This window comes from Patagioenas fasciata, chromosome 4 (genome assembly GCF_037038585.1).
Source record: "Patagioenas fasciata isolate bPatFas1 chromosome 4, bPatFas1.hap1, whole genome shotgun sequence".
Taxonomy (NCBI): Eukaryota; Metazoa; Chordata; class Aves; order Columbiformes; family Columbidae; genus Patagioenas; species Patagioenas fasciata.
This window is the reverse complement of record NC_092523.1, coordinates 10,810,295-10,826,078: the sequence shown is the minus strand read 5'-3', so window position 1 is coordinate 10,826,078 and position 15,784 is coordinate 10,810,295. Positions and strand designations below refer to the sequence as shown.

General features: G+C 37.1%; 1 protein-coding gene across 4 annotated transcripts in view; it reads right to left on the bottom strand.

Annotated features, from left to right (window-relative positions):
* Positions 1-5,851: 5,851 nt before the first annotated feature.
* The window catches only part of MSANTD1 (Myb/SANT DNA binding domain containing 1), a 45,909-nt gene continuing 35,976 nt past the window's right edge, over positions 5,852-15,784 (bottom strand). For all 4 annotated transcript variants that reach the window (XM_071808521.1, XM_065837387.2, XM_071808519.1 and 1 more), the window contains one exon: positions 5,852-7,164. In XM_071808521.1, coding sequence (XP_071664622.1) covers positions 6,924-7,164 — 241 coding nt within the window. In that variant the 3' untranslated portion in view covers positions 5,852-6,923. The remainder of the gene's footprint in view (positions 7,165-15,784) is intronic.

Below are 15,784 nucleotides of genomic sequence, written 5' to 3'. Positions count from 1 at the left end.
TGGCTTTTAAGATTAGAATATACCTGCTCAGTCTGGGTAAAAAACATGATGATTATTAGTATGAAAACCCATTAAGATATACCTATGTAAACCAGAATAATTTATTTGTGCGCCACACACATTTTTGTTTCAATTAAGACTAGCCTTGCAATTATTCTAAATGACCTTCTGGAATGAAAATAAATTAATTTATCCACTAAGTGCATTTGTTAAGAGTCATTTTGACCTTGACAGCATGTGTGTAAGTCTTCTCAGTAGCCTCACCGTTTTTCTCAAGGTTCCTCTCAAAACTGGGTTGTTAAGTTCTTGCCTCCTATGAAAATGTCTATTCCATGGTAAAAGTTGAATATTGATGAATTATTTCTTTGAAACTATGGCAGCCAACTTCCTCTTCAAGGTTACAACATTTGTGGTGGCCGCTTCACGAGCCAGGTGATCCAGGTTGTTCCTGATGAAATCCTGGTGATTACAGCTGATCCTCCATTAACATCCTTTCCTTGATCATTGCCTTACTCCAAGTCATTGCTTCACATAACATCCTAATTTCATCTGAAATAGAAAATTAGCCTATTTTTTTTTTATAAGCCACATTGTTCTTAAGACTGAACCTGAATGACATGCCTTACACATAAGTATACTTCCTTTTTATCTGGAGTGGGCAAGACAAGATCACAAGACTTAGGGGTGTCTCCACCGAGATTCAGAGGCACAGCTGTATCTGGAGACAGATGGCTGCCTATAAAGACTATCGGAGAAATTTTCTTCTAGCACTGAGGAACGCTGCACCAGTGTTCAGGCAATTTAAACTTTCACTGTGCCATTCCTGATATATCAGAACATGGACTAATAACTGTCTTCAACTGAAGATGCTGGTACCCTTCTGTAAACAAACCACAACATGTTGCATGGTGTTGTCCATTACACAAATGAACACATACAGTCAGACAGTTGCACAGGAGGGAAGTCTACATGAGAATAAAGGTCTTCAACTTATATTGTACTTTCATTAACCCTCCTCCTACATTAAGGTCATGGCTTGTTCGCCTGAGAATGCATAAACCAAATCACAAGAAGTTCTTGCCAGCAAGTAGACATGAAACGAGTGCATCATTTCTGGTGTAATCTGTTTTATACCACTTCAACTGTGGTGAAATGCAGTCACAGTTTTTAATGAACGTTAACCAATGCAAACCAGCTCTCAGTAGGCTTAAATCCTTGAACGCAAATGATGTGTAGATTTAAATCCTGCATGGACAGTTTTATTTTTGTGAAAGATTTAACAGTGGTATATCTTGTCTTCATCTAATGAAGTCCCAAGATAAGCTAACCAAAAACCAGAAGCATATAAAATCTTATTCATGTAAGTTTAAAGGAAGTTTATCGTTACAGTTAACACTGCACAAGTTCATGTGGGCAAGGTTTTATGCATCCATAAAGCAGCAGGCATTTGATCTAATGATACTGAATTAAAGATAAGTTATAGTTAAACCTGTAGGGGGAAAGATGAGGATCATGGAGAATTTTTAAAGTAGTTGTAATTAATTTTCTAAATATGTTTACTTTGCAGTTCATAGAAAATTGATATTCCTATAGCTTCTCACACTGAAACAAGCCTTCCTCGAGCTGTGATAAGTACCTCTCAACATTTAAGTATGTAGCAAATGTTATACCTTTAATAGTGTGCGCCAATTCATTTTTTTCTTGCAATGCATTGCAATCCAGAACTCACCCCTAAGATAACAACATACAATTCTGAAGTTAGAATCTCATTGAAAATGTTACCAATACATTTACAATCAAAATTCCGATATATGTGGTTTAACATATTAAACATTTTAAGAGTTATTTGCCAAATTCTTAGATCCTGATGGAAGAAGCACAGTTTAAGAAAACAGATTTATAAAGGATTCATTTTCAGATGACTGAGGACAACTATGTTGAAAGATATTTTTATATGAGCCACTTTCTTTAAAAAAATATTTTAGTACTGAACAAGAGACTTGGAATTCAAGCAACACCCTTCACTACATTGCAAATATTTTACAAAGACATAACTTTCAACCAGGATCAATCTGAACTCTTATCTGTAGTAATTAGTCAGCTCTACATAACTGGATGTCGTTCACTGCAGATGACTGACTTGTTTTTCAAAGAATGTACCTAAAATTCTTCATCCTTCTTAGAAATGTATTTCCATAAAACATCTTAAAATAAGCTGTAGGAGAATGAAAAAATTCCAGCCAGAAAAATTATGCATAGAAACAAAATTTCACCCCCAAAATGGCAAAGTAATTTAAATGTTTGTGTTAAAATACTAAAAAAGATCAATACAAAAGTTTAATGATGCAGTCTCAAGCTTGCACACACAGGAAGTATGTTACCCATGAAATCAAGGGAAATAGATTAGCCATCTAGAGACCAGATGGTTGGTATTTACTTGGTGACATAACACCACCAAATGTTCCTAAATTTCTCTTTCAAATTTGCCTTTCGCATTATGTTATCTGTGTAGGAATCGATCCTGCAAACATGTACATACACAGTTCAATACATTTACTCATCTGAGTAGTCCCATTACCTTTAGTACAAGCCACTATTCACAGAACCAGGCTGCCAACTTAGGGTGAATCTACAGAGCTGTAAACTCTTGTGCCTGCAACTGAATTGGGCAGACTAAGTCTGGAAAAAGAATTTTTAAGTTCTGTTTGTGCATTTTTCTTCTGGTTTTGTACTTTGCAAAAGAGATAGCTGTTTATGGGAAAATTATAAAAGACATTCCTTGTCCATAAATGTATTGCCTGTTTTTTTGTGGATAACTGTTACACTTGGCAAGGCCTGAAATAAACTGAAATCTTAAAATACTTCTGCAAATTGGAGTCAAGGAGAAAAAAAAATACAAACTGCTTTAATCACAAAATTGTTTCTACCAACATGAGAAAATGTTGTTTAATTATAATGGAATCTTCTTACAAATTACTTAACCTCTGTAATCTGTGAAAAATATTTTTGCTTACAAATACTTGCCCAGAGACTTCTTTTTCTCTGGTGGGAAAAAAGTGTCACTACTTGCTGTATGCTATTTACAGCTGTCTAAATTATCTGTTGGAGATGTATGTTCAAAATACACAGAATTTCACTAGTGTTAGCTGTTCATACCGTAAGATTTCTCCTACAACATTATGTTTTTTCTTCTATTTCCACTTTTCTGTCTTTTAAAATGCGTTCCTTCCCATCCCTGTCATTACTAGCTTTGTTTGGAGGCATTTACTTTGCCCCTTTGCCCAACATATTTTTCTTTCCTTTCATCACAATCCACTTCTTCTCAATTGCTTTCATGCTTCCCAATGTCTCATTTTCTCATCTACTTCCTCAGGTTCTTTTTCATTCTATTTTTACATCACTTACAAAGTCACCTGCCTCCAGGCAGTGTATTTCCTCCTCTATTTATTTTTTCCATTTGCACCATCTGTGTATGTATGTGTAATACATTTGGTGAAAGTGGTGTCATATTGTGTTGACCCTGTTACTGCCCTGAAAACAAGAAATTTGTTTTCCCGTGCTACATTTTGTTTGTTGATCACACTTCTAGAAGCCATGAGGGAGTTCCTTTAATGTCATGGCTACAATGATAAACTTGAGTAACCCCTGATGTGCTCTCCATGAATACTTATTACACTCTGAACTCCCTCCTCATACAGATACAGAAGCAGTGCCTCACTTTTGCAAAACCAGGAATTTCAACAAGCATTTTAGGCAGGTCTTTCAAGTTATAATTAGCTTGAATATCTCAAACATTCAGATATCTTTACCTGCAGCTAGCTGCCCCATATCGATGTGAAATCTGTGCCTACCTTAAAAATAAACAATAATAAACCCTATGTTTTTCAAGTAAATGTTCAGCAGCAATCAGCAGCAAAAAGAAAATATGGGTAGGTAGAGACTTTTCAATCGGTTGTCAAAAAGAGCATTAGAAAAGTTCTGTCTTATGTGAAACTAGTTATATTTGTCTACAGCCGTGCTGTGTTCACTCTATGAACAAAACCTGATCTAGAATGGAGATAATCAGGAAGTATGGGAGTAAATAGATGAGGTTTTAAAAATGAGTATCTAAATTTAACTGCTAAAAACCCCAATAGTTTATATGGAAATCAAACCTCACAACCTCCAGAAAACACTGCTTCCTTCAATGCAGTTCTGTAGGACAATGTTGGGAGTCTCACCTAAAATGCTGTCTATCATTCTGGTCATTCATCTTTAAAAAGAATGTACTCAAAGAGCAGAATTAACAAAACAGTCATCAGAATAATCCCTACCTTATAAAAGAGTGTTATTCTTCTGAAGGAGGACTGCATGGGACACGACCTCTGACTTTCAAGAGTAAATGCTACAGAAAGCAGCAAAATCACAGTGTTGATACAAGAAGAAATTGGTATAAATTGACCAGAAATAATCCTAGAAGCAATCTTCTTAATTGCAGCTTACCCATCTGTAATGCAGCTCTTCTTGTAATTCCGGGGACAAAACACCTAATTCATTTTAAGATACAGGTCCACACATTTACACAAGGGATTATATGACATGGTTGCCTGTGGCAGCAGGCAAGGAATCAGTGGATTTCCTCCATTCCTGTGTTCCTACTGCTCTGGAGTTGCAATTCCCATAGCATGCAAGGAGAGGGGCTATCTGCTCTATGGTACAAGGTTCAAATATGCTGCCATTGTTATTGCTCATTAATTGCATTTAATTGCTATAAGGTTCAAGTAGATAATATCAGTAAATATTGTTCATTCCTGTGGAGTCAGGAGAGAGTTTCTTTATATCTTACTGTAAACCAGTTAAAGCATTAGAAGCGTTACAACATGGATACAGCAGCCTGCCTGAATCTGTGAGAGATCTACATTTGAAATGTGCAAAGCCATGACAAAGCACAGAACATACTAATATATTCCCTCTCTCTCCAATGCCTGTATGGCAATGTTCTGGCAAGTATTCTGATCCCCTACATGCCATTAGGAACAGTTCTGCTTTTACTAGTCGTTCTGCAGGCAGAGACAGAATAAGGTTTCATGATTCTCTTTTGGATATGACTAATTCAATTTACATAGACAAAAGTATTTGGAATTTTACTTTTGCTAAATGTCAGCTATCACCCTGTCTTGGCAGAATTAGACCAGGCACTTGTCCTTTTTCCAGTCACCCAATCACTGTAGTAAAGGCAGAGCAAAGGAAAAGTAACGTCATTTATACTCCAGCAGCCACCGTTTTCTGCAGGTTCAGTCTCCTACTACATTTGCATTATCCTGTTATCATGAATTAAACTTTGTAGGAATGGACCACATTTACATACTTAATCATTCTTCATACCTGCAGGATCTTCTAAGAAATATTTCCACATATTACTAATTTGCTTGGTGCATAAAACCTTTATCTTGCTCACTAAACATAATTACAGATTAATTGGTTAGGTCTGGGTTTTAAAATAGTTTAGTTAACATTTGTTTAGGTAACAATATGTTAAATTATGTAGAAAAATGCAAAGACCTTCAAAAACAAAGTTTCAAGAGGGGACATTATTTAATAGTGAGAAAGGAAAATGGCCTGAGTTCGTAGCACTAACATTAATTCTATAGGTTCTGTACTTCTATAGCTGAATCTAACAGTCAGTCTTGCAAATACAGTGAAAGCAGCAGAAATATATTTTTCAAGGAGAACACAAGAAGAAATGCTATATAGGAAATTCAGCTGCCTTATTTTTGAATTTATGTTAAAGGTTATATCAATGTCATATTTCATTGAAGAACCAAACACTGATAACCTCATATCAACGACTTAAAAAACAATCTTTAATGTGTCCGGCTCCCTCTCGTGGTATATCAGTGTTGATCTGCCTTACAAACCACATCTTGAAAGGTCTAATAGCACACCGGAGCCATAGCACCCACAAATACTGCTGCAGAGGTGTTGAACATTCTTCATTACTTCATCTCTATAGTCTGGGCATCAGTAAAGAAGATCTTTACACTGCAATTAAGAATTAAAAACCTTTGGCCATGGTTATCTCCCCCAGTATTTTTCACTGTTGCAAAGCACACTATCTGCCCAGCAATAATAAATAAGTTTCTTCTTTTTCTTTATTTCATTTGATAGATTATATATATATATGTATGTACACACAGTACAATATTTTTCTTTTCTGATAGAGAATAAATGAGAGTTTTCATTGCTGGTTGTTCATTAAGTCAACAGATTCCAGTTAATAATGAAAAAAATTAAACATTTAATATCAAAAGCAACTTCAAGTATCTTCTATACATTTTAGTATTCAGTATATAGTAAGGTGGTTTTGAGGTTTTCTTTTTATATCAAAAGTGTATTTGAATAGACTATTTTTACCCTAATACTTTAGAGTACTATTCATATCAGGCATGGGGTTTAAAATGATGTATCTCATGGTCCCAGCTAGCTCTTCACAGGAACCGTAGGTCACTTGTACAATCACAGCATATGTTTCAAAACAGGGTTTAATCATCAGCAAAGTCAAGATGCAATTACCATGTTTAGAGATGCACTATTTCATTCTCCCACAACAGGTCAAGCTACAGTCCTTGATGAGAAGCAACATACAACACCACTGTTTGTAAAACAATACCTGACCTAGGCATAAATAGTACTGAATTTCCCAGAGCTATTCATCCCTTAACCGTTCTGTATAAAAATAATTCAACTTAGGCATATATTGCACTAATTTTATCATACTGGATAGCTCTCACCCTGCATTATCTGTTCTCTTTGCTTAGCTAAGATTACACTAAGGTTTTACTTTCCATGGAAAATCTGGGAGTAGGGCAACAGACACACATATGGTGTGCAATAAGGGATATCTATAATATCAATAGTAATCTCAGAGGCATTCACAAAGGAAACTACACGTTAGATTTGGAGATCATTTTTTCCAGTAGATTCATCATTCTCTCCTGTAACTGTAAGCTTTGAACTTGGATGATGTTTTGTTGATCCAGAATCCTGCGCACTTCTCTACAGGTTTCTTCCATAGCTCTACTCAACTTCTTTTGTTCTTCCAACATGGCCTCCATTAATTTTAGCTTCTTCTTTTGGAAGCTGCAGCTTTGCATTTTTCTTTTCTTAACTGGTCTTTCTTCAGCTCTGAAATGTGAATATTTGTTAACAATTAAACTCATATTTATTAAAAAAAACCTCTGTTAGAACCTAAAATTCTATACTAAATTCTTGGCCAAGATACAACCTAGTCCTATTTTTAAACCCCTCTGTGTTCTCCAATAAATTCCCTCTCAAGTTCTTGCCAAAATGTATTTACTGTAGCATTGCATAGTGTTACAGACTGTAAAAAAAAGTGTTTAAACCTCATTGTTTTTAATGAGAATTTTCCCTGTAGAATACTAGGCTTTTTTTTTTTTTTTTTTTGATATTTCTTACATATTGAATTTATAAACTGTATTTAAAGAGACATTTTGCTCATCTGGCCATTAAAACTCCAATTCTAAAGCTGTAATAACCACCCCATCCAGAGAAAGATCTGGACTGTTTCGTGTGGTGGTGTCACAGCTCGTTTTTTAAAGCATCGGATCAGTGAGGCGAATGCCAGCACAGCATACTAGTTTCAGAATTTGCCCTTGTACTGGGACACAGCAGTTACACTGACCGCTAATTTATATATTCCATCACAAAACATTATAAACAACATCAAAGTTTAGCAGGAGACAGCCTACACGTTCCTTCTTTCCTTACAGATCACAGATTGATCACGTTTCATATTTGCTTTTACAGGCATTTGCCTGTTGCACTTTAACTTTTCTGGGTTTTTTTCCTAATTCAAGGTGTTTGTCACAAACACAGAATACTATGGTCACCTTCTTTTCATATTTTTAGGTTAATTATAAGTTTTATCAAGTAAGATAGCTAGCAAAACAAACCATACTTCCCTTCAAACTCCTAACACTGAAAAAATTCAAGCACACTATAACACTGCTTATAGCTTTGTTTTCACCATAATATAAAGGCAAGACTCTGTATTCGATATAGTAATTAATTGCTATTTTGATTTTTAAAAGGTTATCCTGAAATTCAAAAAGGGTTCTCCAAAACCTTGGAGAACACCAGGTTGCTGAATCCAAGGCTGGCCGTGTATCCAGCCATGTCGATGTTCCTCTAGCAGAACGTCTCTAAGCTCACTCAGGGTATAAATGTTGAACAAGCACGTATCAAATTGTACATCTTCATCCGGAACCCGTAGAGCTGCCATGTGCAATTTGCATCATATTTTAAGAACCTCCTTTACTCTGCATCATGCTGAGTTTCCGTTTTGGAAGAAAGAGATAAACCTAGCGATAAAGACAAAACTCTCAAGATGTGTCTAGTTCAAATTCAATTCAAGCCCAGCCTACATCACACAAGTTAGAACACATGCACATGAATCTGCTTCTCTCGAACTGTAACCGCAGGAAGAAGCACACTGAATTGTGAAGGAGGAATCAAAACGAGTAGAAGACAAATGTGCAAGTGAGCTACACATCTTAAAAACCTCCCGTTACAGCTGAATAACCTCTTTTCTAACTTAAAGTGACAGTCCACATGTTCATTCACACTTTTTGTAATTCCAGACTGGAGTCCCCAACATCACAGTTATCTGTTGATGAGTCTTGAAGTCCCTTCGCACGAACAGCAATCTCAGTCATGTTCTGCCGAGCGCAGTATCCTTTCTGAGTGAAATACAAGAATGAGATGGTGCAGTTTTGAGTAGAACACCATGCCAACACCTTGCAGATTTCAAGGCATCCTTGAATAAAGATAACTTGAACTCTTGAGGAATGTGGGGAGGGAGGTAGTTCAGCTGTGGCAGATGTGTATCATAATTTCATTCATGTTCTTATCCTACCTGACAGGCTTTTGCAACAGTGACTGTGACATTCAGATCTCTCAGCAAGAGAAATAAACAATCCTAAGCACCTGAAAGACTTAATGCAAATACAACAAAAAGACATAAGACCCTTGACATTTAAGAATGAAATGACCCAGAAAGGCTGAGGCCTGTGGAAAGAAACAAGTGGATTAAATTAAATGCTGTTAAAGCTTAGAGAAAACAGATTTAGAATTGGTTTTGAGGGAAACTCTTTGAGTCATTTGAATGTGATGTACCCCGTGCACAGGTAAGAAGAAAAACAATCTTCTTTCATAAATATATGCTAACGTGGTGAACAGAGACCATTGGCTTTCAGATTATCCAAGAATTTAAAGTTACTTGTACAATTCAAGGGGCTTTATCACTGTTGCAGTGCTACGATGATGCTAATGGAAAGGAGGAGTCACCATCTTTATGTTAAACAAAATGTTTGAAGGTATACAAAGTAAACTCACCTTTGCAGATCCTATGTATCATATTTGATTTTGAGTATCAAGTAAACAAGCGTAAAATAAATACATGCTACTCTGCTCAAACTGTGGGTAAAGCTTGCAGCTGATCACCACGATTATCGCAACCAGGCAAACCTGCAAGAATGGGTCTTGGCTGACAGCAAATTCAATTTGCCCCCATTGACTCTAAAGGCCAAAACGATTTGAAATGTGGTTCTCAAGTCAAGCAAGTGGAAAAGCTCTACAGCAGTCTAAGGGCAACACTGGATCTGCTATTCCAAGGTTCCCATCACTGCACTCACATTCACAAAGGATGCATGCTTTCTGGTGGACAGAGTAAGAAACGTTCTGAACTGATGGTATTACTTTAGCCAAAGCCAACTTTTGCATTTAAACTTGTCTTCACAGAGGATTTAATTATTGAAAACTTGAGGCATCTCTATCCTTGTCCCTGTACAGTACTAGAAAGTAGCTATGGTAAATCTTCCTGGTGAAACAAGTAAGAACGGACTCCTGGAGCCACAGGATGGCTTGCGCCCTGGCAAAGTAAACCCTGATGAGGATGGTCCTTAATAAGGAATGAGAGAAAATCTGAGGTGTGTCAATGGCAGTGAGCTGCACTGAGTATTCATGACTTTCTTGGCAACTGTGGCTGACATTTGGTTTTTAATTTCAGTTGGGATTGAAAAAAAAAACTAAAAAGAGATGGAGTGATTCAGATTGAAAGACCTAAAATAAGCTTTCATTTTAAGAGAAGGAAAAAAAATATCTTCAAAGTGTTATCCTAGGGTCTATACAGGATTTTATCTGTTTTTCAGTCAAACAAATGTAGTTCATCAAAAGCCTGTAAGACATCTAACCATACATCCAAGACAATAATTGTCTTGCACAGCTCCAGAGAGGAAAGAAAGGCAAAACGTCTGGTGGTGATGGCAGCTACTGGGAAACTGTATCAGCAGTACCTGCAGTCTGCCAATAACCAAGAAACTATTCGCTGACAAGTGCGTGCTCAAAATTGGGTTTCAGCACAGAGAAGTCCCCCAAAAGCCATGACTCAAGGATTCTTCAAGGTCTCCTAAGTACTCTCTGTGTTTGCTTACAATTAGCAAACAAGACTTGCTAATCAGACAGCCTTAATGGAAAAGAAACACTTATTTCAGACACCCGTAGCTTTGCTGGTGTTTCCAATCTCCTTTTCTCTCCGGCCATAGTGACTATCCATGAGAGGGTTTTATGATCACCTTCAAGTCCATAGTAAGGACTTGGCATTTACAATTCTCTCTTCTCACAGAATAGCTCTTGAAGGAGAGCTCTTGAGAGGGGGTCTACAAAAGAAGGATCTAAAGAATCCAATTTACGAGTAAAGAACCCTCAGCGATATGAAACAACGTAAAATGTCCAGTGATGCCTGAAGGAGTTATTTGAATACTGAAGTGTTTCCTCAGAGAGTGAGCCATCTTTCTTGAGAAGTTCTGGGTCTCCTAGGTAGCACGCCAGAGAGATCTCGCCAGTGTCAACAGTTTTTTATAATAATAAGTCAAGAGGGAAGCAGGGATAGGAATATGGGTTCAGCACTGAGTAACCCACCAGTATCAGTATCCTCAGACAGTTTCAGCTGCGAGTGTGTCTAGTTTGGCAGTTCATAGGCATGAGCATAAGAAATGATCGATGTTTGCTGCAGCAAACACCAATGGGTTCGTATTGCTGATTCTCCATGTTGCATTCCTGTGCAGCCAACACCTCTGGGGCAACAGGGGTGCAACAGATCCTGACAGCATCCACAGCCTCTGCCCAAGAAGTATCTCCACTCTTTGCCACACCGAGTCTCTGATTGTGAAATCTGGAAGGAAGAGTGGTCTAGGAAATCCAGGAACTCAAATCCAATCTGCTGATATTCTTGGGCCTCCAGTGTCTATGACAGGGATCCTCCAAAACTATTGACATTGGCATTCCCCTGACCACACAAATCAAGTGTGGAAGAGCTCTGGGGTTGGGATCATGTTCCAAGCAGAAACTTGCGAAGTTATTTCTATGCTATGCTCTAAAGCAGACAGGCAGCATTCAAAGGAAGCAAACCCAGGGAAACAAAACATTCCCTCTCATCTAGGAGGCTGAGCAAAAGAGACAGTATGTATTGGTGACCAGGGGAAACAAAGCAAAACCTCTAGATGTAATTAGGCAAGTCTCAAACACATTTGCTGTCCTAGCTAAGATCAATTTACTTCACTGTTCAATTAAAAGTTCCTTGATTGATTGCCTACACTCACCCAATAAGGGTCATTTCGTGGGATGTATGTGAATAATTAATGAAATGACTTGAATACAAAGAGTAATCTGTCTACCAAAATGTGTTACCTCCACAAAACTATAAAAACAATTATTTCTTTCTGACTGCTTCATGGCCAATGGGTCTCCAGTGCCATTGGTTTCTGGAATTTGTGGCTTCCTTCTACTAACAGCTGTTTCTGACTTGTTTGTGCAATTCTAGCTATGTACAAAACTGAGTAGACCTCCATAACCCATATCTTTATGGAAAATAATTAACAATGATCTGGGAATAGGTAATATTAATATTAGAGATGGCACAAAGATCTTCAGAGTTTGAGGACTGAGAATCATGGAACCTGGATCTTCATTCAAATACAGCCAAATACATCCAGGAATTAATGAGGCTCATCCTTGAAGTGCAGAGAAGAACCACAAAAATGGCTTGGAGCCTGGGCAAAGCACCTTACTCTGATAACAAGTCTGCATAATGAGTTAAGATGCACTACATAATGCACATAGCCTGAAGCTCAAACTTCTTTGTAGATGCTGCCCATTCAGATTTTAAATACCCATGGCATAATTTTAGGAAGATTAAAGGCTTTACCAAAACTGTTATTTCCTGAATTAGCATCCTCACCAAGTTCGATGAACTTCTATTAAACAATTAATATCTTGGTTAATTCACGTTACCAATTCTTACTCCGTGTGTGTAAACCTTCTGTACCAAATTATTTAATCTATATTTTAAAATTAAAGAATATCAGAGACGCTACAATCATGGTACACAACTACCTTGAGGGAAAAAGTAAAAAATACTGAAAGGGTCTACAATATAGTGAAAAGAATCATAGAATAGGTTGGGTTGGAAGGGACCTTCAAAGCCACCCCTGCCATGAGCAGGGACATCTTCACCCAGCTCAGGTTGCTCAGAGCCCCGTCCAGCCTGGCCTAGGATGTTTCCAGGGATGGGGCATCCACCACCTCTCTGGGTAACCTGGGCCAGTGCCTCACCACCCTCAGTGTAAAACACTTCTTACTCATGTCTGGCCTGAATCTCCCCTCCTACAGTTTAAAACCGTCACCCTTTGTCCTGTCATGACAGGCCCTGCTAAAATGTCTGTCCCCCAAGAAAGTAACATCTGAAAGCTGAATTCACTATATTCACATTAGAAACAAAATAGTGGTTAAAGCAAGGGATTAATCACTGGAATAGATCCCTGTCGGGAAGAGTGAATTCTCTGTCTTCTGAATAAATCAGATCTAGACTGGGTATCGAGTAAAAAAACTCCAACAGTCAAACAAATTTTAGGAACAAATAAGTGGAGAACAGAGCTATGGGACTTCCAAGTGCAGCAGTCCTCTGCTGAAGGGAACCACGTCACAGAACCCCCTCCGTAACCTTCCTGGGCTCCACACCAGAATGACTGAGTTGAAACACATGGATGGTATTTAACACGAAATCAGAGTAGATGATGGGGTGGCTTCATTAGTCTATTAATCTATGAAAGTTACTCTTTCAGCCTTATTTTCAGTATGATAGAAATGGCAGAACAGATGAAGTCAGAACCACATTCCCAGTCTTTATAATTATGTTCTGTCATTACTTTAACACTGAAAATAAAGACTATAAACTAGTCCATAGGGTGAAAGAAACCCGTATTTTCAATTAGATAAAAAGTAATTTATAGCGGTGTCAGGAATTTTGATTTTAAAAGTTTAAGCTGCAGTAGAAGACTCCACCACATTGAATTAAATTATCTGACCATAATAGTATAATTCTATTATTGTCAGATGTCTTATGGACATTACAGTATAATACAAGCTTTGTGAAAGCCCAAGAACAGTGTATAGAACAATACTAAACAAATAGCAGGCATCCCACTAAAGGGAAATAAGGATTCCAAATGTTTTTCCCATCTAAAAATTGCAACAAAAATAAAAAATTAATTTTATTCCATTTTAATTGGATAACGAGCAACATTTGGTTTTGTAAGAAGGTCCTACACTCAGACAATTTCAAATAAAATGCAAAGAAACCCAGTTTCAACTATTTTTTGCCTGAGAATATATATGTATTGATTGAAGTATAAATCTTGACATTTTTCTCTATCATGAAAGCTAAACATTAAATTCAATATTTTTTTTAAGATGTCATTTATATAGCCAAGCAGCCTCCCACTATGTTCAAAGATACTGTGGAAAAGACAAAGCTGACACTCAAAAGCTGTGTTTGAGAGTTTAGGGGAATAACAGTAAAGTTTTCAGACGTCTAAAAGCTAACTTTAAAGAAAGTACTGTTTGAGGGGTTTTTCACCATCTACTGTAGCCATAACATCATGATTTTTATTACTGAAGAAAAATATCCCATAGCATAAGTTTACTTTGCAGACAACTGATCTGTGTATAGTCTGCTTCACAAAAAAATAAGGAACACACGGCTATAAAATATATAGCTGTAAAATGCATCTATATTTTACATATGGATATGTGCATATATTTTGCAAAATATGTTTCAAAACAACTGTTTAGCGTAGCTGTAAAGTACGAAAATTGAGAGGGAAATGGAAGACCTGAAATGTTCTTTTAATTTCAGATCCCGGTGTTGTGTTTAGCTCCTTTCTTTTGAACCTGTTAGATCAACTGTGTACAGTCCAGAGGCAAAGGCATTTACAGAAAAGCCAAGATGGACCTAAATGCTGATTCTTTTCTCTCTTGTTGGCTATTTCAAAATGTTTTTCAAACACAAGATGACATGCTAATTGCCGAAGCTGAAAATTGCTTCTCAGTTCATCATTTTCTACTAGTAACTCTAAAAGAATTATCTTGTCTTACCATGGCAGCTCTAAGTGATTTTAACCCATCTGATATTTAGCAAGCACCATATTTTCTTCTGAGCAAAAAAGGGTTCCCTACTCTTCTCTCATTCATCAGGCTAAACTAAAGAGATCAAAGCGTTACGAGCTTTTTAAAAGCCCCTATGTCTACTGTAATTCCGCTTTTCCTCCTTCCAGACACCTGCCCCATTAATATCACAACTGCCTTCTATTTTTTAATGTGATCACAATGCTCACCTGAAATGTTACACTAATCTCTCAGTTGGTATCTACTGCTCAACATTTCTTTTTTCTTAAACACAGTGGAATTGCATTTTAACTTGTCAATATGTACATACCTTGCTTTTAAATGACATGCACAATATTATACTGCACTTAATTCTTTTGTAGGAGAGACTGTGAGAGCATGGCTGCGTTCGGAAGTTAGAGAGCAACGCGTTATGGAAACCCTACCACACTGACAGCTCACCTGCCCTTCCCTCCAGCTCCCAACCCCTGTTGCACAAGTTGGGTAATTACTTTGGACAAAGTAAAATAAAATAATAGAACAAACAAACAAAACCACTAAGCCGGAAGCTGGCTAAAATGCATTATAGCCCAAATTTTCCACATCTTATCACTATGGATATAGTGAAGTCCACTTTAGCTGTAAATGAAAACATCTACACGAGAGTGGGAGTCCACGTGCAAACTGTAAGCACAACAGAGATGCACTTGTGCTTGATTAGCTTGACTTCTGCAATGACTTGTCTACAATCTGTAATGAAACCTGGTGTGGTGACCCTCTGTCCTCCCTCGCCAGTCACCTACAGTACAAAATCTGTGTTGTCCTGCAGTTGTCCCTAAGCTGAAGAAATTTAACACCTGGCATTTTTTAAAAGTCTGATGTTATCAAATAGTCTACTGAATAAACTACACCTCATGTTTGTGGAAAAATGACCTTCTAATTAAATATTATTATAGGAAATCAAATTATGAATTGGGAAAAAATTATTGCAGCAGAAATGTGATCTTGGAGTCTGCAGATCCTAAAATCAAGAGAGAATCTGTATTGGGGATATCAACTACTTAAAATGAACTATGATTTAAAAAAAAATGTTGCTTGTGAACAAAAAGGTTGCTACAGTTCAATAATTATACACCATTATAGATATTTGATTGAAAAGACAAAAGGTTTTAAAAAATAATCAGCTACTTGAGGGATATTTGCTCAAATGATTGAATGAATTTACCCTGGTTTTATACGTCCAAGAGCAGGCCTGGAAACAATAATCAGAACTTGTTAGGTTGGT